The sequence below is a fragment of the Echiichthys vipera genome, assembly GCF_963691815.1.
Source record: "Echiichthys vipera genome assembly, chromosome: 8".
In the NCBI taxonomy this organism is placed as follows: Eukaryota; Metazoa; Chordata; class Actinopteri; order Perciformes; family Trachinidae; genus Echiichthys; species Echiichthys vipera.
Genome location: NC_139833.1, coordinates 33,336,323 through 33,361,403, shown reverse-complemented (window position 1 = coordinate 33,361,403; position 25,081 = coordinate 33,336,323). Strand labels below are relative to the sequence as shown.

At 43.3% G+C, this 25,081-nt stretch overlaps 1 protein-coding gene across 1 annotated transcript in view; it reads right to left on the bottom strand.

Moving 5' to 3' along the window:
* Positions 1 to 25,081, bottom strand: part of LOC310950731 (dolichyl-diphosphooligosaccharide--protein glycosyltransferase subunit STT3B-like) — an 81,173-nt gene that overhangs the window by 8,253 nt on the left and 47,839 nt on the right. Inside the window, exons 8-12 of the mRNA XM_083918690.1 lie at positions 19,882 to 19,930; positions 18,874 to 19,028; positions 11,495 to 11,706; positions 9,750 to 9,937; positions 2,658 to 2,829 (exon numbers count right to left, since the gene is read on the bottom strand). Of these exons, the coding sequence (XP_083774816.1) occupies positions 2,658 to 2,829; positions 9,750 to 9,937; positions 11,495 to 11,706; positions 18,874 to 19,028; positions 19,882 to 19,930 (776 nt within the window). The remainder of the gene's footprint in view (positions 1 to 2,657; positions 2,830 to 9,749; positions 9,938 to 11,494; positions 11,707 to 18,873; positions 19,029 to 19,881; positions 19,931 to 25,081) is intronic.

Below are 25,081 nucleotides of genomic sequence, written 5' to 3'. Positions count from 1 at the left end.
GGACTGGTTGTTTGTCTAGGAAGACGTTTCACCTCTCACCCAAGAGGCTTCATCAGTTCATGTACGCATCTGACCAGGCTGGGACTGGTCCAACTAACTGGTGTGAGATCCAGGTATTTAACCTCTCACAAGGCCGATGATGTCACTGACACCCTTTGTGCTCCAAGTGCGCACATCTTTACATTGGAGAAACAAAACAACCACTGCATAAACGCATGGCCCAACACAGGAGAGCTAACTCCTCAGGCCTGGACTCTGCTGTCCACTTACACCTCATGGAGAAAGCCCACTCCTTTGACGACAGCAATGTCCAAATCTTGGACAGAGAGGACAGATGGTTTGAAAGAGGAGAAAAAGAAGCCATTTATGTAAAAGTGGGGAAACCATCGCTAAACAGAGGAGGAGGTCTGAGACACCACTTATCTCCAATTTACAATGCTGCCCTTTTAGCCCTTCCCAGGAGATTCAACAATCTAACCTCCAAGGACAACTGTTCACACATGGCCCTGTGTGACCCCAACGACTGTCGTTCAGACTCAATGGAGCACTAACGAAGTCAAAACCAACTGCCCACCAACGACAGTCACTCTAACGACGGGCGTGGGCACTTGGAGCACAAAGGGTGTCAGTGACATCATCGGCCTTGTGAGAGGTTAAATACCTGGATCTCACACCAGTTAGTTGGACCAGTCCCAGCCTGGTCAGATGCGTACATGAACTGATGAAGCCTCTTGGATGAGAGGTGAAACGTCTTCCTAGACAAACAACCAGTCCAGTTGTTTTTGACTGAAATTGCTTTGAGGATAACGATGACCTGGACGAATGACAACATTCACAGGCTTCAAACACAGTATTTTTCAGTTTGCTGCAGACATAGGAGCCTGCAGGTCATGCAGCAGCGTCTGTGTTGATCCCGAAGCGATTTACTTCAACAGGGAGTGTAAAACAAAACACTGGAGGTGTAAAACAAAACACTATTTTCCAGCTTTTTATATAAAAACTTGCAACTTTTTTTCTTGAAATATTAACCCCCTCCCATGAGCCTGTATCTCTTTTCATACTTAATGCACCGTTGTACGGCAGAGGCCAAAGATAAGATAAATATAATAATTAAATATGATTCAGTTGTTGTTTTTAGTTAATTTTATTGCAGAAAATGCATTATACGCTACTTATTGACCACACAATTGCAACCAAAGGGTGACAATAATGAATAAATAAAATCAATAAAAAATTATTTTCGATGTAGAGCAGGAGGGGCGATGCCCTCTATGGGCCAGCCCCACTGTGTCATTTAGCTGTCCAGTTCTGGTTTATTCTCAGCGCTCTCATAAGGTCGTTTTCAGCAAAATCATCTTTTCAAACCTACTGTACTCTATCGTACTCTAGCTCGGCAGCAAACAAGACACAGTTAGAGACTAGCTGGTGAACATAGTGGAGTTGGTAAAGGCCAAAACCAAAGCTAAAAGACAGTGAATATTGGACAGACTTTCATCAGGTAGACACAAACACGACTCAATATATATGATCATGTTATTCTGTAACTGCTTAATGTGTAAATAAACAACTGTTGGCTAACAGGTTTGTAGCATGTTTTTACTAGGGATGTCCAGATGAAGCTTCATGAAGCATTTTCATTGTTTTCCACTATATAGAGCTCTCTGTTCAACAAAGGGTTGAAAACACACTGAATCACCATTCAATGAGCCCTTTAAACCAAGAGCTCCATCTAGCGGACTCAACAAATACAACAAAAGGTCAGTTCAGACCAAAGATTTGCAATGACCCGAGAAACTTGAAACTTGCAGCTAATTGCATCGTGCAGGTCTGCAATGTTCTGAAACCTGCCCAAGGAGACGAGGGGAGGCGACGTATCGTCTCCATAGCAACGCCTCTATGTACTTCTGTTCTAACCTCTGACTTTTCAGGCTTTTTTTCGTAGCTGGATATGATTTGTATCATCATAAAATATAAATGAGGACAGAGACAGTGAGATACTTTCTACAGCTGCATTTCTATAGATTGGGGAGCTATATTTCCCTGATTCACTGCTTTGTACTGCGCTGGCTCTCATTCATTGTATTGCTCACTCGACCCTCTCTCTTTCTCTCTCCCTCTCCATCACTTTTTCCTCCCTCTCTCTCACACACTCGTCCAAAACAGACTTTCAACCAGTCGACAGTTTGTCAGTGACTTGACCAGTGGACTTTGCTCAGACTTAATTGGCTGTTGAAACAGGTGGTGTCTAAAACCAGCCGCTGGAGATTTGACAAGTTGAATCACTGACGACAACATCAGCCGGTTTAAGGAGACGGGTCAGTTCACACCCATGCAGCTTTGTCCTGCAACGTTCTAAAACCGTTTTGTTGCGTTGCGAATCGTTGGTCTGGGTTAATGCTTAATGAAGCTTTATTCGTTTTTACTTTAATAACAATTATAATCTCTAAGCTCAAGCTGAGACATCCCTTAGACACACATTAAAAACCCAGAGAAGAGCCAGAGAAGACATTATGCAACAGTTTTCACAGGCTGTGTAGTACTCAACATAACTAGTAAATGGATCCACATGTGTAAAATTGGAATACAGCTTTAATCAAAGATTTATTTTATTAAAGCTGTTGTGTAATCAATAGTGTTGAGGGGACAGCAGCTCTCACCAGTGCTATGTGACTGTTGTTCCATGTGTTGTTGTCTACGAGCGTCGTTCTGTTTGCCATGCCTGCTATCTGGTAGCCGTAGTCCCACCAGGACATCACTCTGGCATGCTCGTCTGTGTTCTGCCTCAGCCAATAGTAGGCCTCCCTGAAGTCATCCAGGATGTTCCTAGAGCTGGATGGAGAAAGTTACAGATGGGCAGGGGAACGACACGTAGAAAGAAGAGGATAAGTCATAAATACGTGCATTTGTACATTGGCTAGATGATATCTATAAATCCCTCAATGAAACCTGCTGTGCTGAAAAGTGACGACAACACATTTTCTCTGTGGACCATAAAATGTGGACTTTTAAACATCAGATCTCTCAATCAGAATCAGAAATACTTTCATAATCCCAGGGGGAAATGAATTCCGTTGCAAACTCCAGCTATACTTGTTAACCTATTAACAACATAATATACAATACATACTGTATAACCACATATACATACAATATGCTATATATTTAGAAAAACAGAAATATAAAACAATATATATATACGTTTATATATATATATATAAAATATCAAATTTACAATAGTAATATATACAAAAGGACTGTAATAATGTGAAAAGTACTGTAAAAAAATGCAAAAGAACAATTGTTTGTGATTGAGTTCATATTACAGAGGGGGTGACAGACTCTCCAAGGGATGCATTAGACTTAGACTTCTCTTTATTGATCCTTTGGGATGAACTCCCGCAAGGAAATTGAATTTCCAGCAGCTTACAAAACAGTAAACAATAAACTCTTAGCTAAATAAAAACAGAAAGTATATATATATATATATATATATATATATATATATATAAAGCAATAAACAGTAAACAATAAACTCTTAGTCAAATATATCAGATATATATGACAAGACTCCACTCCGGCAAAGCTGCAGGCCCCTATGGTGTTTTTCCCAGAGTGCTTAAAGCCTGTGCCCCACAGCTGTTTGGATTACAGAGGCAAGTCTTCAGCCTGAGCTTGCACCTCCAGCGGGTCTCTGTGCTGTCCTGCCTCGTGCCTGTGCCAAAGACGGCGCGTCCCAGTGGCCCTCAGGACTACAGACCGATGGCCCTGAGGTCCCACCACTTGAAGACCATGGAAAGACTCATCCTGGAGCACTGTTCTGGATGTAAAGCAGTTTTTGTAGGCCTTTGTTGAGAGTCCAGATGAGGAGTGCGTTGCAGTAGTCCAGCCTTGAGGAGACAAAGGCGTGAACCGTGTGGGACGGAGTTTGGCAATGTTCCTGAGGTGGTAGAAGCAGGTCTTGCAGAGATGTTGGATGTGAGGGTCGAATCTTACCCCCAGGTTGGTGACTGTAGATGACCGGGGCATGTTTTGACCAGAGAAGGTGATGTGTGTTATGGGAGATGACCGGACCTGGTGTGGTGTGCCAACTAAAATGGCTTCGGCTTGGAGGTATTGAGCTGAAGAATGTTGTTTGTCATCCACGCCTTTATCTCCTCAAGGCAGGTACTCAGTGATGACGATGAAGATGATGATGATGATGCTGGCAATGATGATAGTGACTCTGCAGATGAGAATGGGCCGCTTTTTATGTTTAGTTGTGTGTCATCAGCGTAGCAATGGAATGCCACTCCATGCTGACTGATGATGTGGCCAAGGGGAAGAATGTAGAAGGTAAACAGGGTGGGGCCGAGAACCGACCCTTGAGGGACACCACAGGTGACAGTGTGTGTCTTTGATTTGGCAACTCCCAGGGGGACATACTCAGTTCTTCCAGACAAGTAGGACTGGAACCAGCTCAGGGTGAAGACAGAGAGCCGGATGGTGTGGTGGAGGCGTTGAAGGAGGATGTTGTGGTCAACCGTGTCAAAAGCCACAGACAGATCCAGGAGGATGAGTAGTGATAGAGAGCCAGTGTCAGCCGCCATCAGCAGGTCATTTGTAACTCTGACCAGAACTGTTTCGCTGTTATGGGCTGACCGGAAACTGGACTGGGAGATGGTCTTGAGGTGGTCTTGAAACTTTCTATTTTTTTCAGCACTTTTCACAGGAATGGGAGGTTGGAAATGGTCCTGTAGTTAGTGAGGACCTTCTGGGTCTAGGGTGGGTTTCTTGAGCAGGGGTCTCATGACAGCAGATTTGAGAGCAGAAGGAAAATAACCAGCCTGGAGTGAGAGGTTGATGACTTTAGTAATCAGAGGACTTAGAGTGCAGATGTTTGATTTGACCAGGGTTGTGGGAAAAGGGTCCAGGGAACAGGTAGAAGGTTTCATCCTGCGGATGATTTCCTCAACCTCTTGCTCAGAGATGTCAGCAAAGTAGCACAGAGGATGGAAGGTCCCAGGCTGTGGGTTGGCAGGAGGGACAGACAGAGCAGAAGAGCTGGAGAGACGAGAGCGGTTGGTGTCGATTTTTTTGTCGTGAAGAATGTGATGAAGCTGTTGCAATGCTCTACTATGGTCTCTGTGTGTGAAAAGGTCTGTGGCTTGAGTAGATGATTTATGGTGGAGAAAAGCTGCTTTGAGTTTCCAGGATTTTTATGATGTTGGAGTAGAATAGTGACTGTGCTTTTGTAAGTGATTTTAAGTAGGCCTTTCGGTGTTCTTTATAGGCCTCTCTGTGAACAGTCAGTCCAGATTTTGCTCAAGAACACGCCCAGGTGGTTTCATCGTCCGTAGCTCTTAAGTGAACCAGGGGGTTGAGTGTGCGAAGGTGACTGTTATGACAGGGGCTTGGAGGTCCAGGATCCTGCTCAGGGTGTTATTGTAGAAGTCAACTGATTCTTTTGCTGATGAGAAGTTTTCATAGCGAATTTGCTAGAGTCATGGTGTCTGGGTTGTAGGTCATCCAGAAGAAGAAGAAGAAAGACGTCAGTGCAGAGTGAAGCGTATGCCATAAGTGTATACTGGTCTGATCTACAGGAGAGTCGTGGAGGCAGGTCAGCACCCACTACAGCTACGGAGGTTAAATCAAAGCAATAGCCTTAGCTCTGGTGTGGGCCTGTGAGAGGCTACACCCATATGTGTATGGTAAAAAGATTGATCTAGTCACAGACCATAAATCATTAGTTATAAACAGTATAAACAGTCCCCGCTCCAAACCATGTGCACGCATAGAGATATGGGTCCTCAGGCTCTAGCCGTATAAACTCAGAGTGGTACACATAGCTGGTAAAGACAACATTGCAGACCCACTCGCATGGCTGCTGAGGGATACAGCACATGAGGTGATACACAAATGAAATTTGTAGCAGTGAGCACTACACCTAAGGTTACTTACTACACGAGAAGTGGAGGAAGCCTCTGCTACTGACACGTGGAGATTTGCAAGGAAATCACAACTGGACACTTTGAGAACTGTAAACCATATGCACCAATTGCATATTATGAACTGTGTGTAGTGGGATACATAGTGCTTAGAAGGAATCGTATAGTGCTGCCACAGAATCTACAGGCACGAGCACTCACACTAGCTAACTAAGGACACTTAGGGATAGTAGGAACCAACACCTCAGAACCAAGTTGTGGTGGCCTGGCATGGACAAAGCAGCCGAGAGATATTGTAAGGCATGTCATGGATGTCAAACTATAGACCCGGCCCGCCAGAACCACTGAGGACCACACCCTTACCTGATATTGTAATAGATCTGTTAGGACCGCTGCCAACCAATCACTCAATACTTGTGGTAGTCCATTACTACAGTTGCTAGTATAAGTATGCTATTCTGACCTCTACAACTACAGAGAAAGTCACTGACAGTCTGGAGTCAATCTTCAGCAGACATGGATTAATTGTCACATGTAAATCAGATAACAGACCTCAGTTCAAATCTTACTTATTTGGGGAGTACTGTGAAAATAATGGAATCCAACACAAAGACAGCTCCAAAATGGACTCAAGCTAATAAAGAAGTTGATCGCCAAAATTCGTCACTGATGAAGAGAAAAAAGATTGCTCAAGGGAGGGATTAGACTGAAAATTTAAGCTGAGAAAATATGTGACTGTGTACAGGAGCAATGAACATGCCACCACAGGAAAAAGCCCTGCTGAACTTCTCTTTAATCCAAAAATAAGGGGGAAGCTAACAGACGTCAGCGAATCAAGCACAGCAGCGCTGGAGGTACGAGATAGACGCAGAGAAAAAAGGAAAAGCAACAGTATGTGCTGATGAACAAAGAGGAGCTCAATACTCAAGGTGGACATTGGAGACACAGTTAAACAACAGTACAAAGTGGACAAGTTTACCACACCATTCAAAGCAACACCACAAAAAGTTGTGAGTAAAACAGAAAATGAAGTTGTGGTTGAATCTCCAGCAGGAGCATGTTAGTGTTTGTATTAAAGTGAACTGTATGCATGGCGGGGATGCATGGTGAAATAGTTGTGTATATATATTGTAAAAGAGACAGTTTGTAAGGTTGTATGGTGATTATTAGTTTCAAGTTTAGGAAAACTGGTGTTATAAAAAGCTAAATAACACAGTAGCCACTGTTATACAGTACAGTAGAGTAAAGAGTTTTAGGTATATCTTAAGTTCCAAGGAAAGGAGGGATGTTATGTATTGAATTAGACAGATCACATGGGTAGGGAAAACAGGATGGACAGTAAGGAAACACATGGATATAGCCAGGAGACAGGAAGCTTGGTGTCATTGCGCATGCAAGTACCCTAAAGCACGGGGCACCGTACGGATGGACAGTGTGAGTGCGCCCTATGTTAATACTGAGCCCATGTTAATTCCCTCAGACGGACTTTTGACTAGTTTGGTCCAGTCCACACCTTGTTTAGCCTGTGTTTCCTGTACCTCTTTGTATAACCCACAGAGAACCCACTCTGGTCACATATTCTACAGCCTTAATGTGAACTCCTCCACTGAGTAGTGAAATAAATTCATCTGAACCAGCCACACAATTAAACCTTCAAAGGAAAGCTATAATTAAACCTCTTCTTAAAAAGCCCAGTCTTGATCCAGAGGTTCTAGCCCACTATAGACCTATATCTAACCTTCCTTTTCTCTCTAAAATCCTTGAGAAATTAGTCGCCAATCAGCTGTGTCAGTTTTTACATAACAATGAGTTATTTGAGGACTTCCATTCAGGATTTAAAATGAATTAAAACACTGAGACAGCACTGGTAAAAAAATACTAATGACCTTCTACAACCCCAATCAAGTTGGGATGCTGTGTAAAATGTAAATAAAAACAAAATACAATGAAAACCATCTGTCCTCTCTGTCCAGGATTTGGACATTGTTGTCCTCAGAGAAGTGGGCTTTCTCCTTGAGATGTAAGTGAAGTAAAAGAAGCCATCTATGCAAAAGTAGAGAAACCATCGCTAAACAGAGGTTGGTCTGAGACACCACTTATCTCCAATTTACAACGCTGTCCTTTCATCCTTCCCAGGAGATTCAACAATCTAACCTCAAAGAACAACTGTTCACAAACGGCCCCCTGTGACTCCAATGACTGTCGTCAGAAGGTCAAAACCAACTTCCCACCAACGACTGCCACTCTAACGACGGTTGTTGGCACTTGGAGTACAAAGGGTTACAGTGACATCATCGGCCTTGTGAAAGGTTAAATACCTGGATCTCCACACCAGATAGTTGGACCAGTCCCAGCCTGGTCAGATGTGTAAATGAACTGATGAAGCCTCTTGGTGAGAGGTGAAACGTCTTCCTAGACAAATATTCAAGTCCAGTTGCTTTTGACCTAAATTTCTTTGGAGATAATGATGACCTGGACAGATGAGAATATTCACAGGCTTATTTGCAAATCATTGTATTCTGTTTTTTTTATTTACGTCCCATTTTCATGTAAATTGGGATTGAAGATGGAAATCTTAGAGATTATAACTTTAATTACTTCCTCATCCTGTTTGTTTGCATGGAGGCATGGCTATGGACAGTGTCCTTTGAGTGACAACTGTGTCACAACTGTGTGCCCACATTTGCAACCAATGAAATAACTTGTCCCGCCTCTGTAGTTAGCAACCCTGGTAGTGTGCAATTATCTGACCCTTATCTAACCCACCTCTTGACCAGGGTTGTGAAGGTGCGTCAGTTGACATAAGTTAACCCTTTCCAACAATAGACCTACTCTGGTTCAACCCTAGTTGAGCCCTTGATGTAAAAGAGGTGTTGTGCTGCTATAGGCCTAGTCTTCTGAGGGACTTCCTATGATACTCTGAGCTTCTCTCTCATCCTCTCTCTAGCTGTATAATCCATGTCCTATTAATGCATGTTACTACTACTTCCCCTGAATCCATTCATATACACTTGTGCTCATAAGTTTACATACGCTGGAAGAATTTATAATTTCTTGGCCCTTTCTTAAGGGTGAAGCTATTTATTGGCAAACAACTGTGTTTACCATTTTAAAATCAAAATGACAAAAGAAAGTACCCAAATGACCCTGATCAAAAGTTCACATACTCCAGTGACTTTGACCTGATAACATGCACAAAAGTTGACACAAACAGGTCTGAATGGCTAATCAATGTTCCCATCTTCACCTGTGATCTGTTTGTTTGTAATTAGTTTGTGTGTATAAAAGGTTAGTGAGTTTCTGTGCTTCTGACAGACCATTGCATCTTTACTCCAGTGCTGCAAAGATGTTTCTGGATTCTGAGTCATGGAGAAAGCAAAATAATTAGGGAATAGAAAGGATCTGCATGAAAAGGAACTGCATATATTAGGAAAGGGGTATAAAAAGATTGAGAATGCCAATCAGCAGTGTTCAAACGCTGAAGAAGTGGAAAATGAGGGATTCTGTTGAAACCAAACCACAGTCAGGTAGACCAGCAAAGATTTACAACAAAAGACTTCAAGATGTCATTAATGTTAAAGGGGACAATGCATGGTATTAACAACTGGGGTATGTGAACTTTTGATCAGGGTCATTTGGGCACTTTCTTTTGTCATTTTGATTTAAAAAGAGACACGGATGTTTGCCAACCAATAACCATGAGTTGAGGAAAGGTTTTTGTGTAATCATTCATATTCTCTGAAGAATATTTCTCATGAAATCATAAATTCTCCCAGGGTGTGTGTGTGTGTGTGTGTGTGTGTGAGTGTGTTGTAATACTCTCACCCATCATGGTTGTATGATGCCAGTACTACACTTGGGCTGGAGTAGGCATTGCTGGTGACCCAGGTGCAGTGGACAGCGAACATCATAAGCAGCATTAGCATCAGCATGGTGACTATGGACTTGATGTTGGGGCCCAGTCCTTCCTCAGCCTTCTCCTGCTCTGATACATGTTTACGCACTTTACCGGCCTGCAGAGGAGAGCACACAGCAAATGGACACCATTTGTAAAGTTAATTACACTCTCTTTTATGGTGTCTCATTTAGTCACTGCCTTTAGGACACCTGTGATAGATTGGTTGGTAAGGCATTACTCCCACTGTATCCATTTGTAAGAAAAGCAGCAAAAGGAGGTCAAAAACAGACAATGCTATTTGGTTTCCCTGAGGAAGAAGGAAAAGGAAAGCAATAAGGATAAAACATGAACTTTTATTTTGATCAGAGATATCGCAACACAATATTTTCACCTCAGATGGGTGACAATGTAGTGTTGTGAATTGGATACTGAGATGTTATGTAGTTATTTTATATACCGTATACGTTGTGGTCAGCTGGCCAGATATCATAATAGCTATGTATTGTATTATGATGACCATGTGTCTACACTTGATGTGTTGTGATGTGGTTTGCCTCTTGTGTTGAATACTTTTCTACCATAAGCTACAACATTGGTTTTTCATGAGAATATGAAATAAATGTTATGTAAGAAATAATGACATCTGGCAAGAAGTATTTTATCAGTCTGTACAGACTGGGATATTTTTAGGACTGCCAAGTTTGGATGAGTAGGTTGTATCAGCTTCAGTGAAGACAACGGTGTACCAGAACACACCATCACACACCCTTCGGTTTTCTTTTGAATTTACCAGTGTCAATGAAAAAATGCCAGTTCAGCAGGTTAGCATTAAATCAAAGCAGTTAAAGCTGGAACACCAGAAACTAGAATTACAACCTTGTGGTTGTGTCCACCAAACAGTCAAGTTGCATTTTACATCCAAACTGTCCTGACTTACAGAATATAAGAAGTGAAGACTTTGTAGGAAAAAGGAATGAATGTATTTTTCTTCAGATCTCTACAATCAGCACAGTTTCAACATTAGTGTCACTATTTCAGTATCTGACCAAATGTCCCTTCTGTTCCTGAGTCAGGAAACATTATTGGGTCACAGAGAAGTTGATCTCTGACCTTTTGGATAGAAAATGTCATTACTTAATTTCATCCTGTTACACGTTTGTGTGAAATGTTGTCATAATAAGAGCAGGAATACAAAAGTTTACAGGTTACAAAAATGTGTTTTGTGAGGTCACAGTGACCTCGACCTGTCTCTGTCTGTATTTTCTCTCTTTCTCTCTCCTTTTCTTCCTCCCCAACCGGTGCAGACAGATGTCCGTCCTCCATAGAGCTGGGTCTGTCCCACGTTCCTGCCTGTTAAAGGGAAGGTTTTAGTTGCCACCATACTCTACTGGGGAATTGTTGGGTCTATGTAAATCATAAATAAGTCATAGAGTGTGGTCTATACCTACTCTGTAAAGTGTCCTGAGATAACTTTTGTTATGATTTTGCACTATAAATAAAATTGAATACGATTGAAAATTAACCTCCCTCTGGCAGGAGGCTTGTGTGCACCTGAGCCAATGAATCTTCAACTGTAACATGGACATCAATCTACAGAGATAGCACTTTTGTACAGGAAAACCTTTGGTAGTTCAACCAACATGACATCCCACACGTTCAGATGACTGCTTACCTTGTCATAGAGGTTTCCTGCATTCTTTCTGTCATCCTCATCGCTGCTGTCCTCTGCAGGCGGGCTCTGCCTCTTCATGTCGTCTCCCAGGTAGTGTTCAAAGACGCTGGAGAAGGCCACCGCTGACAGCATACACACCACCGGAGTCAGAGTCAGCATCAAACGCACCATTACCCCAGCAAAATAAACAGCGCTGATGGCATACAAGGCCACTGGTGCGTGAAAAGCAGAGAGAGAGAGAGACAAGGAGGTGACATGTAACCAGGATGTTACGACCCCAGCTTTCATTTGATATATAACTTCATTCACTCAGTGCACTTTAATGGATGCTGTTAAGTCATATTACAGGTATGCTGCTCCCCACTCTGCGGCCTGCTGTCATGCATTCTTTTCCCCATGTCCAATACTATGTCACTGCTTAGAGTATGTCTAACGCGCAGGTGGAAACATGGTCAAAACAGAAAATGTAACAAGACAGAAAAGTACACCACATAATAAAACACAAACTCAGAGGACTGCTTTCAGCCAAACTGAGATCAAAGAGTCATGGTGAAATGGTTGGGTAGAAACAGGCAGAGAACATGAAAGAAACAAACACATATGATATAACTGAGACAAAGGGAAATAGGTAGGGCAAGAAAACAAGGCAGCAGTAGAAGGCAGAGGAGGGAGAGATGGGGGAGACAGGAGAGGCTTCACTCAGCTAAGGGAGGTCAGTAGAAGATGGACTTGTGAACAAGTAGGGCCTGAACTTTAAATCATTGGCCAACTTTAGCTGATCACAGATCATCGGTGTATGTGTCGGCTGATAAGTAACAAGGAATTACAGTACAGAAACACCAAAGATATGTTATGGAATTTCATTTAGTCTTTATATATTTGATTATATATTTATTATACTAATTATTCTACTACTAGATTTAAATGAACAGACAGATGTATTAGCAAAGCATCTGTGTGGTAATATCAAAGATAATGATACAGTGGGACAAACAGAGAAGGAAATGGGAGGGAGAGACACCGATGGAGATAAAGAAATTGAAGGAGACAAACAAACAAACGCCCACACACCAACGCTCCAGACACTCCAAGGACAGCGAGTGCAGTGGTACAGGCCAGGTACACACAGAGCATAGCCCATCCAAGCTGGTGTTCCTGAATGCCAACCTGCACTAAAGACTTTTATCTAAAGTGTCATAATGTTAAGACTTTGGCCTTAATTTATTTTATTGGTTTGCTGTGGTGGCTGTGGTTCTGTGTTCAGTTGTTCATTTAAAACTTTAATCAAAGTGTTAAGCAATAGTAACTGTGTATTTTTTCTTAATGAAAAAAATGCATAAAAATAAGGTGACATATCTACGTTTAGCCACCAGCGGGGCTAACTGGTGAATTCAACTTTTGCTGTATCCGGTCGACAAAACAGCAAATACATCTTTCTTGAGATTTGAGTTCTGTCTTCTTTTCATTTTTGAAAGAAAAAACAAAGTTCAAGTCATTTAGAGTTGATGCCAAAGCAGTTTCCAACAACCGCTGTTCATGCCCCACAGCCATCTTTGTTGATTGCTATCAAAGGGGCTGCTACGACAGCAGACAGGCAAATAGACAGGTAGGAGAAAAACAGATGGAGAGAGGAGCAGAGGAGGTGATGACAGTGGAGGAGATCAGGGAAGGAGAGGCAGCAGGTAAATTTGACGTCAGTCTGTCTGCTGCTGGACAGGTAAAGGAGACAGGTGCTGTGGAGAGTGTTCCAGGTGAGGGGAAGGATGAAGACATGGAGGATGACTCTGACTTGGTGTCCGTTGATGGCTCACAGTTGGGCAGTGCAGAGCTTTACACACTGCATGAGATTAATGATTTTTTAGATGAGACGTTTGGAAAGTCTGTCAGTGTGGCTGATTATTTTCCACATGGTGAAAAATGTATTTAAAGTGTGTTGACTCTGCAGAGATTAGTGGGACTTGATTTACTAGATGAGAAGAAGCGTTTCCGTCTAAAGAAGCATATGACCAGTCTGAGAAAGATGAAAGCAGTCAACAGAGGAAAGGCATCCAAGAGGTTAAAAACTAAAAATGATAATAAATATTGTGTGTGAAGCGATCTTCTTCCTACTGTCTCTGCTCTCCTCTCTCAGCTCTTCATGGCTAAGTTCAGGGTCAGCTCTTTAAACATAAATGGTGGGAGGGATGGACAGAAGAGGGTAGTCATTTCAGAGATGATTTCACAGAAATCCCTTGATGTTGTTTTCCTACAGGAAACTCACAGTGACACTCACAATGAGACAGACTGCCGTCTGTGGTGGAGAGGACAGCATGTTCTCTGTCATGGGACGAACGTGTCTGCTGGAGTCGCTGTTTTGTTCTCTCCTCGGCTCCATGTGGACATCCTCTCCACCACAGAGCTGGTTGCAGGCAGAGCTGTGTTGATCAGAGCACTAATACGCAACATCTCTTTCTGTTTCTATAACATCTACACTCCAACTCGCTCCTCTGACAGGGTCAACTTTTTCCATCAAATCAGAGACTCAGTTAAACAGTGTGATCAGAGTGAGTGTGTAGTGATGGGCGGAGATTGGAACTGCACCACAGACTTCACTTTAGACCAAACAGGACAGGAGCCTCATTTACTCTCACCCTCCACGTTATCACAAGTGGTGTCAGAGACATATGTGGTCGATGTGTTGAGGGTTAAGCATCCTAAGGCTAGGCAGTACACATGGGTGAGGGTGGTGGATGGGAACATGAGTGCAGCCTGGTTAGACAGGGTTTACATATCACACAGTTTCAGTAATAGACTTTTGAACAGCTTAATTTATCCAGTTGGTTTCACAGATCATTACTTAGTCACTTTAGATTTTCACACCTCACAAACCACTAAATGCAGCTCATACTGGCACTTTAATGTCCGACTCCTCCAGGACGCAGATTTCTGCCAGAGATTTGAGACATTTTGGGCTCTTTGGAGAGAGAGGAGGGGGGACTTTGAGTCCATTAGTCAGTGGTGGGAGGTGGGAAAAGCACACATACGAGTGTTCTGTCAGCAATATACGAGTCATTCCACAACCAAAGTGAGACATGTCATCCATGATCTGGAAAAAGGGATTAAGGATCTGGAAGATAGCATAGCCACTGATGGCAGCACAGACAGTCACAGGCTTCATCAGAAGAGACAGGAACTCAGGTCATTCCTACAAGAAAGGGTTAAAGGTGCTTTGGTCAGGTCACGGTTCACCAGTGTTTAGGACATGGATGCTCCCACATCCTTCTTTTTTAATCAGGAGAAGTCGGTCTCTCAGAACAAGCAGATGGTCTTTTTCCGGCTCCCTGACGGTCGACTGACAACTGACCCGACGGAGATGAGACAGCATGCCGTGGACTTCTACGGCAGCCTATTCAGGAAGGAGGACGGTGACGGGCACAGCATGGGCCAGCTGCTGCAGGGACTTCCTCAGCTCTGAGGAAGTCCCTGCAGCAGGGACATGGAGCTGGCTGCCAGCATCTCCATGGAGGAACTCACTGCTGCTGTGACTCAGATGGCGTCTGGTAAAGCTCCTGGTCTGGATGGACTGCCGGCAGACTTTTATAAACATTTTTGGAAGGTTTTAGGAGCCGACCTGTGGGAGGTGCTGCAGGAGTCCTCTCAGATAGGTCTGATGCCTCCATTCTGCAGACATGCTGTACTCTCTCTCCTTCCTAAGAAAGGAGACCGAGCTCTTCTGAAGAACTGGAGACCAGTGGCTTTACTTTGCACTGATGATAAACTACTTTCAAAGGTGCTCGCCAACAGACTAAAAATCTTCCTGGACTTGATTATTCATCGAGATCAATCATATTGCATACCTGACAGATCCATTTTTGATAATCTGTTTCTCATCAGAGACCTCTGGGACGTCTGTAAACTTTGTAACATTGATGCAGGTCTCATTTCCTTGGATCAGGAGAAAGCATTTGATCGTGTTGACCATGGTTTTCTGTTGTCCACATTAAGGGCCTTTGGCTTTGGAGACGGGTTTCTTTCACTGTTGGGCTTGTTGTACGAAGATGCACTGTGTTCGGTGAAGGTGGGAGGTGGCCTAAGCTGTCCAGTGGAGGTTCAGAGGGGCATCAGACAGGGTTGTCCGATCTCTGGACAGCTCTACTCTTTAGCCATTGAGCCTCTGCTCCATACTTTAAGGTCTAGGTTATCAGGGCTAATGTTGCCCGGTATGCCGCAGCGGCCCCCACTGGTGGTATCAGCATATGCTGACGATGTCATTGTGTTGGTCAGGAGTCAGAGGGATTTAGAGCACTTGGGGGATGTTTTATCTTTGTTCCAGAGGGCATCATCTGCACGGGTGAACTGGGGTAAGAGTGAAGCTGTGTTGGTTGGGCAGTGGGCTAAAAGTATGGTGCCAAAGTTGCCAGGAAACCTCAGCTGGGGCAGGCAAGGTTTGAAGGTGCTGGGTGTTTTTCTGGGGACGGATGCTTTCATGGAGAAGAACTGGGAGGGTGCCATGGAGAGATTGTGTGCCAGACTGTCTAGATGGAAATGGTTGCTACCTCAGCTTTCCTATAGGGGCAGGGTCCTAATTGTCAATAATTTGGTTGCTTCGCCCCTTTGGCACAGACTGGTAGTCTTACCCCCACCCAGAGGCCTGGTTGAGGGCATTCAGAGGACAGTTGTGAACTTTTTCTGGTCGGGACATCACTGGCTGAGGTCAGCAGTTTTACACCTGCCGGTTCAGGAAGGGGGGCAGGGCCTGATAGACATTACAGCTCGAATCAAAGCCTTCAGACTGCAGACGGCCCAGAAACTGCTCTACAACTTTGGTTCGCCATGGATCGACATCGCCTGTGTGCTGCTGAGGAGGGCTGGACGGCTGGGATATAACAAGCACCTATTCCTGCTGAAGCAGCAATCCCTCGATCTAACTGGTCTAACCCTTTCTATCAGACTGTTTTACAGGCGTGGCAGATCATCTGGGCACCATTAGCTCAGTCCATAGGTGACTTGGCTGGGAACCGGAGGGTCGCTGGTTTGAGTCCCTGCCGAGGTGCTGTTGAGCAAGGCACCGAACCCCCAACTGCTCGGGGCGCCGGTCACTGGCAGCCCCCTCGCTCTAACATCTCTCTATTAGTTGCATGTATACAGGTCCTGTGAGTGAAAATTGAATGTCCCCATTGCGGGACGAATAAAGGAATTCTTCCTCTTCTTCCTCACGGTTCAGAGGAAGTCTGTGGTGAATCCAGGGATGTGGCTCTTTGAGGAGCCCCTGATCTCCAGTGCTTTCATCACCTCTCAGGTCCTGTCCTCAACTAGCATGAGATCCAGAATGAGAGAGGCCGGCTGTGTGAAGCTGGGTCACCTCATGAAACTTTCCATCACTGAACTGGCTGACTTACTGGACGTCCGGTCCAACCGACTGCTCCTCAGGCTGGTGGAGGAGGTCTGTGCCTCCCTGCCAGGAGCCCTCAGAGCGTATGCTGTAGACCGTACTCTATCTGACAAATGGAATGATGAACATGGGTATGTTTTTCCTTCCCTGGCTGTCTCTCCTGCTGTGGGGCAGTGGAAGGATGAAGACGACCTTCTGCTGTCTCTCAAAACACCACAACTGGGAGACTTTGAGACTCTGAGTAATAAAGCAGCCTACAACATCAGTGTGAAGGTTTTAAACTTACGCGCTCTGGCAGGGGTGAAGTTATCGAGGTGGACTGAGTTTTTTGGCAGGGGATCTTCCCCGGGGGGCTGTTGGCAGTCCATGTACAAACCCCCCGTTGACAAACGGACGGGTGACCTCCAGTGGAGGATTGTACATGGGGCCATAGCTACGAACAGGTATCTGGTGCACCTGAATCCTGGCACAGGGGACAGCTGCCCCTTCTGTCAACAGACTGAAACCATCCAGCACCTTTTTGTGGAGTGTTCCAGGCTGAGTCCGCTCTTCAACAGGCTGCGGTCATGGTTTCAGGGTTTGGGAGAACTTTTTTCTTTTAGTCTTTTCATTTACGGTCCACGTTACTCTGCACAGAAGAAGGTAGTGCACACTCTGATAAATTTCATCTCTGGTCTGGCCAAACTCACAATATGGAAAACCAGGAAGAACCGTGTGAAGGGGGAGGGGTCTGAGGACGTGGTGTAGGTGCTGAGCGGGCAGCTGGCAGCTCGGCTCAGAGTGGACTTTGCGTTCTACAGCCTGGTTAAAAAAACGGACCTGTTTGTGAAAATGTGGGCTGTGAAAGACGTGCTGTGTTCAGTCAGAGACGATTGTTTGGTGCTGAACTTTTAACTTCTCTTTTTGTTGTTTCAGTTTTTTGTTTTTTTTGATGGTCTTTGGATGAATTAGTTTTGTGATGGGAGAGGATTTATGTTGACTGGATGAATCTGAAATAAAGGTCCTTTTAAATTTCAAAAAAATCTCTTAATAAATAATAAATAATAAAATAGAGTTGAAGTTCAATCGTATCCCAACTAATGACAGTTTATAATCTAGTTTACCTGAACTAATTTTAGACACACCTGAAACTCCAGGTCCTGCTCTCATTGGAGGATTTGAAGACATTTCATAATAACTTGGAGGCAGACGATCTGGCTGTAGATATTCTGACTGATGTATTCAGGATTATGCTCGATTTTGATGAAAATTTGCTGTTTTCACTTATTTGATATACATTTATTGTATTATAGTCATGTATTTTGATGTATATTTGCTGTTTTCACTTATTTGATATCTTTTTATTGTATTATAGTATTATGTATTTTGAATTGGCTGCTCATTCTGCTTGTCACAAACGTTGTCAGTCGTGCTGCTGTCTGTCTCAGGGCACTCTGAAAAAAGAGATGTTTAATGTCAGCAGCTCTTCCTGTTTAATAAATAAAAATCCTCCGGCCTCTCAAACGCAGTGTAATGGGTAAAGCTAATAACGCAGAAACATTAATGTTATGTGGTCAACAATAAACCTGTAACGTAAACTTGCCTTTAGCTGACATTAATAATTAACATGTTTTCTCCCGGTTTAACGGCGTTAGCAGCAGATGGAGGCAGCACCAGCAAGAAAAGACTTTTCAAAAATATGTAATTTAATGAACGCCAGTCTAAAAGTTAATCTCTCACAAAGCTAACATTAGTAACAAGCTAACGTTGATAGTTTTTAAATATTGTGCACGAGTCCCAAACCCAAGTCTAAGAAGAGTCTCAAGTCTTGCACGCACACACACTCACACACACACGCGCAGACACGAAAGTCACATTTGTGTGCGACTTAAGTGGACAGTTATGCTTACAAAATCAGATCACAGTCTGACTGTATTTAAAGGACAACCACGACATTAACATGACATTTGTCAAAAATGGTGATCTGAATTTGAAAGAAAAAGTACTTATTCCATGACACAGCCCATACCAAAGACACGTTCATCATTGATGTTCTTAATGCAGAACCAGAGGCCTGCTGGGAAGGTACAGATGAGAATGTGAAGGTCGAAGAAGAAGGACACCCAGGTGGTGGGCTGGTGTTCAGATACTGATGCTATAATGGGGATGTGGATCTTAGCATAACTGTGGATAACATGGGAGACAGAAAGAAGTAAGACACCACAGAAAAAGTAAGCTCTTTATAATGACAGTCTTACATTGTGACTGTATCATTGTTGTCAAAAAACGTTCTCTTCAAGAGAAAAAGCATAATAGTTCAGTATTTCATTTAAGTTGGGTCTGATAATGACCTCAGTACTTTTAGGCAAAAATTAACTTCCTTTAAAGTTGCTCTACTGGAAATAACGGAAGAAAGCGGGCTGTGATTGCCTCGACATGGCTCTCAACTCATCATGTGAAATAACACTAACATGCACATGTAGCCGGATCATCTATCACAACAAAGAACAGAGAAAGTTCACACACTCACACACACTCACACACATTCTTTGCTCAGGACTAGGGCTGCAATGGGACGGAAAAAAATTCTGTAAACTTTCCAGAAGCACGTTTTATTGCAGTTTGCTGTAAACCAAGATCTGGAATAGAAGAAAGGGAGCATTATCTGTCTAAGAATTTATGATGTGGCTGACTGACTCACTGACCTTGACCATAAACACGTTTTGGCGGTTACAGAGTGCAGTATTATAATCTTAGTGTGAGAATGTTTAAATGAAAGTCAAGTCATTTTCAGTTGTAGAAACAGATACCAACTTCCACCCTGCACAAGACAAAATCATTATTCCAAGCAGATGGACTAAATCAAAGGTTGGACTTCAAGTGGAAGACGGAATAAACCATAGATTTAACTTGTTCCCACCCCAGAATTGTACAGTTTAGCAGATTTATAGGTGGTGGTATGCATAATTTAAATCTAATTATCAGCACTGCTGTAAGGTACCTAATCCAGTCCAGTATATCAGTTGAGATGACTTACCCAGTATCCCAGAGGGAGTAGAAGCGTCCACTCCATGGAGCAATGTACCCTGAAGGTGAAACACACACACAAACCATAAAGAAAAGTTAGGATATACTTAGAAGTCCACTGAAACCACCAGCCCACAAAAACCAACGTGTGCACCACAGACTGCGTATAAAGATGGAGGTCTTGACAGCTCCCTGAAAGTGAGGCCAAAACATCTGGATCACCCCCCCTAGCGTCTGACTTTGTTAGTAAGCTTGAGTTAATGAGTTATTTAATGCTATGAAAACAGGGTGAAACGTCATGATTGACAGCCTTGATCAACTCGCGATTGGTTGGGAGTGTGTATGGGCGGGACTTTGACACTGCCCGATGTCCACCATGGTTGCAAAACAACAACTGGGGGTGCCCTTATTACGGATATTTTGGTTCCACTTTTGTACAGTGGAGAGAGGTGTCCATCTTTCCATACTGTCTATACTGTCAATACACTGCTGTTGACGGTCAGTGAGCTGTCCCGCTAACCTGCCTTTGCCAGATGGATGATTCGCATATCCATCTGAGAACTCTCATTTGGAGGTCTTTTGGGAAGGGGAAAAAAAACTGGTTGCTGATTGGATAAACCATCTGTCTATCACCAACATATGGGCCAAATCAATCAATCAGATCACAAAGCGTATGACGTACTAACAGCGTCGAGGCAAAGCTCAGAAAGTAAATAACATGTGGGTAAAGGATATTTTCTGTTTGTGTAAGCTGAATTTACAATTACAGGTGCCTGGTCCATATTCAACAGAAGGATGCAGAGAAAAAAGCATTAGCTAGCAGAATTAGGGTCATAGGTTAAAAGTAGTCTGCCGGGGGATAATACTGTTCCTGATCCTCTGAGCTTCTATCCTCTCTATCTCTATCATTCATGAAGCATTCATGTCTCATCAATGCATGTTACTAATTTAACTACGGAGTTGTTTGTGCTTTGTCGTCTTGCAGGTAAATGGACTTGCTGTGTTTCCGAGAGAGAGAGAGAGAGAGAGAGAGAGAGAGAGAGAGAGAGAGAGAGAGAGAAAGAGAGAGAGAGAGATAGGATATTGAGAGATAGGATATTGACCAGCAATATATTGTTAATTGTGATTTTGAAAGTTAATTGTCGTTTCAATTGTTGTTCGTTTCAAACTCCAGCTACACAAACAACATATTTAACATATTTAACAACAACAATATTATGCAGATATCATATATTTGGATAAACAGAAATATAAAACAGTATATATGTACTGTATATGCACTCAACAAAAATATAAACGCAACACTTTTGTTTTTGCTCCCATTTTTCATGAGATGGACTTAAAGATCTAAAATTCATACCAGATACACAATATTACCATTTCTCTCAAACATTTTTCACAAATCTGTCTAAATGTGTGATAGTGAGCACTTCTGCTTTGCTGAGATAATCCATCCCACCTCACAGGTGTGCCACACCCAGATGCTGATCTGACATCATGATTAGTGCACAGGTGTGCCTTAGACTGTCCACAATAAAAGGCCACCCTGAAATGTACAGTACATTTTTTTGCTTTATTGGGGGTCTGGGGACTCACCAGTCAGTATCTGGTGTGACCACCATTTGCCTCATGCAGTGCAACACATCTCCTTGGCATAGAGTTTATCAGATTGTCAATAGTGGCCTGTGGAATATTGGTCCACTCCTCTTCAATGGCTGTGCGAAGTTGCTGGATATTAGTGGGAACTGGTACACGCTGTCGTATACACCGATCAAGAGCATCCCAAACATACTCAATGGGTGACATGTCCGGTGAGTATGCTGGCCAAACAAGAACTGGGACATTTTCAGCTTCCAAGAATTGTGTACAGATCCTTGCAACATGGGGCCGTGCATTATCTTGCTGAAACAAGAGGTGATGTTCATGGATGTATGGCACAACAATGGGCCTCAGGATCTCATCAGGGTATCTCTGTGCATTCAGAATGCCATCAATAAAATGCACCTGTGTTCTTCGTCCATAACAGATGCCTGCCCATACCATAAGCCCACCACCACCATGGGCCACTCGATCCACAACATTGACATCAGCAAAGCGCTCACCCACATGACGCCACACACGCTGTCTGCCATCTGCCTTGAACAATGTAAACCGAGATTCATCTGTGAAGAGAATACCTCTCCAACGTACCAGACGCCATCGAATGTGAGCATTTGCCCACTCAAGTCTGTTACGGCGACGAGCTGGAGTCAGGTCAAGACCCCGATGAGGACGACGAGCATGCAGTTGAGCTTCCCTGAGACGGTTTCTGGTTATGCAAACCAATTGTTTCAGCAGCTGTCTCAGTGGCCTGTCTCAGACGATCTTGGAGGTGAACCTGCTGGATGTGGAGGTCCTGGGCTGGTGTGGTTACAAGTGGTCTACGGTTGTCAGGCCGGTTGGATGTACTGCCATATTCTCTGAAACGCCTTTAGAGACGGCTTATGGTGGAGAAATGAACATTCAATGCACGAGCAACAGATCTGGTTGACATTCCTGCTGTCAGCATGCCAATTGCACGTTCCCTCAATGCTTGTGGCATCTGTGGCATTTTGCTGTGAGACAAAACTGCACATTTCAGGGTGGCCTTTTATTGTGGACAGTCTAAGGCACACCTGTGCACTAATCATGATGTCAGATCAGCATCTGGATGTGGCACACCTGTGAGCAGAAGTGCTCACTATCCCACATTTAGACAGATTTGTGAACAATGTTTGAGAGAAATGGCAATATTATGTATCTGGTATGAATTTTAGATCTTTTATTTTAGTCCATCTCATGAAAAATGGGAGCAAAAACAAAAGTGTTGCGTATATATTTTTGTTGAGTGTATATATGATATGGAGCATGCAGCAAAGTACCACAGGTCAGAATCCGGGCAGAATCATTTTCTGTGCTGTGTTCTTCTACACCACATAGACGTGTCGACTCTACTTTACTGTGTTGTTAGGGTTAGCGTCTGTACGACCACACGTCACATCCCGCTGAGAGCTACATCAGCAACCGGGTAAATGTCAGGGGACATTTTATACTCGGCCAAACGGCCTCCTGAGTAACTCACATGCAAATAAGGTGTGTTTTGCAAGATAGACCCGCCTCATTCAGGGTAGTCAACCATAGTAGAAACGCAGTGTCTGCAGACCGGAGGAGCCGGGGATCAAACCATCAATCTCTCAAATGGAGGACGACCCACTCTACCTCTATCGTGGTGGTGCCTGCTGCCGTGGTCCTGCATGACACTTCCTGCTGCTATTATTATTATTACTTACCGTAATTTCCGGACTATAAAGCGCACCTGACTATAAGCCTCACCAGCTAAATTTAGGGTAAAATACAGATTGCTCCATATAAAAGCCGCACCCGACTATAAACCGCAGGCGTTTTGATGTGTAATTACCGTAGTATATAGGGGTTCCTGCTACCACGGAGGGGATTGTCGGGACAGAGATGACTGTTTGGGAACGCAAAGCGTCCCATTTATTAACAATGAATCTTTCAATCATTCAATCAAACTTTCACATCTTTGACATGGCGAACAGCATTCGTGCAGAGTACAAATAATACAACGGTGCAAAGTAATACAAAGTGCTCGCCTGTAACACGGCAGTAAAAGTGCAGTCCCGCGGCCGTTTACGTTATCAAAATAACCAGCCATTCATTGATGTCAAGGGTACGTGCAGCAGCTCTATTTCCTTCTGTGACAGCCAGATCGATTGCCTTTAACTTAAAAGCAGCATCATATGCACTTCTCCGTTTGTTTTCCATGTTGAGGGTGTTTGCATGAACACTTCCTTCGCGCAAACTGTCGCTGAAGCTCTCCTACTCTTTGTTTTGCTCTCGTTACCTGGCGCCAGATGTCTTTCTCGGTCTCGCGCATCCTCGGTAGTGCGCGCCCCTGGTTACCGTAAGCCGTAGAAAAGCCGCACCGTTGTATAAGCCTCAGGGACCAGAACGAGGGAAAAAAGTAGCGGCTTATAGTCCGGAAATTACGGTATATATACTATCACTAGTTTTATAAATTATAAAATTAGTAGCCAAAAAAAACCCATCACTGGTATGTCTCAAGGCAATGACACTAACAGTTGCCCACTTTTGTTTGTGTTTCTGGTCCAGCTGCAGTATTGTTAGTTCCTCTATTTGTCAGGCCGCTGGCCTGGTTAAAGATTGTCCAAACAAATAGGTTAATAAGGCAAATGAAAAGGCAACTGTGTCTGTCATTTCCGCCGTGGTGCCAAAAAGTTGTTTAAGTCAAATAAAGAGATATTTCTGCAGATCAAGGGGACTGGGTGGCTCTATTCTGTCTCACATAAATAGAATTAAATAGATGAATTACACACATAAATGTCAGCCTGATCACGTTATAAACCGCAAACACGATTGTGATTATTCACTTACAAGAAACGTTTGCTATACCCACAGATATATAGTTATGTCTATTTGCATATTATGATCCAGATAAAAGCAGTACACATAAAACTGGGTGATATAGGTTTAACAGGCTGAAGCTAACATACAGCTTAAATCTGAGTTAGAATTCGGAGCCCCCCAAAACCAGACCAGGTACCTGGCAAAAAGAGGCCTGTTCACCATTCTGGAGCAGGACCAAGCACTACAAAAAAATACAAATTAAGAAAGCACACACTTTTTGATGACTGGAACGGTGAACTTCCATGGGAGCAGCATAAAGCAGGAGATGGTGTTTTCCTGTGCAAAGTTTTCAGTTCAAGTTGATTTAATGTGGTCAGGATGTGATTAGTAAAGGAGTGTTTGCATGTAAGAGAAATCACTTTCTAAAAGGTATAAATAAACTCAATATTGCTTAACAGACTTTTGTTTTTATTCGGGCAAGTGAACATGACATTCAGGCAAGTAGAATATGACCTGTACTTGCCCGATGGGCACGTGCTTTTGAAACCGTGGTGTCAACCCCTGATCTCGTTGTATCAACGCTGTTATTAATACTATTCATGTCATTGATCAGATTTACCACCATAAATATTATCATTGTCATATTCTATCACCTTAGCTGGACATGTTTCTACTTTTCTTCTATATAAACTGCCATAACATATAAGTCATATTCACATTACTATAGATATTATTGCGTGGGCTTTCAAAAAGCACACGGTCTATTACTGCTCGGGCTTATTGTTTGCTTTATTGTTATTTGG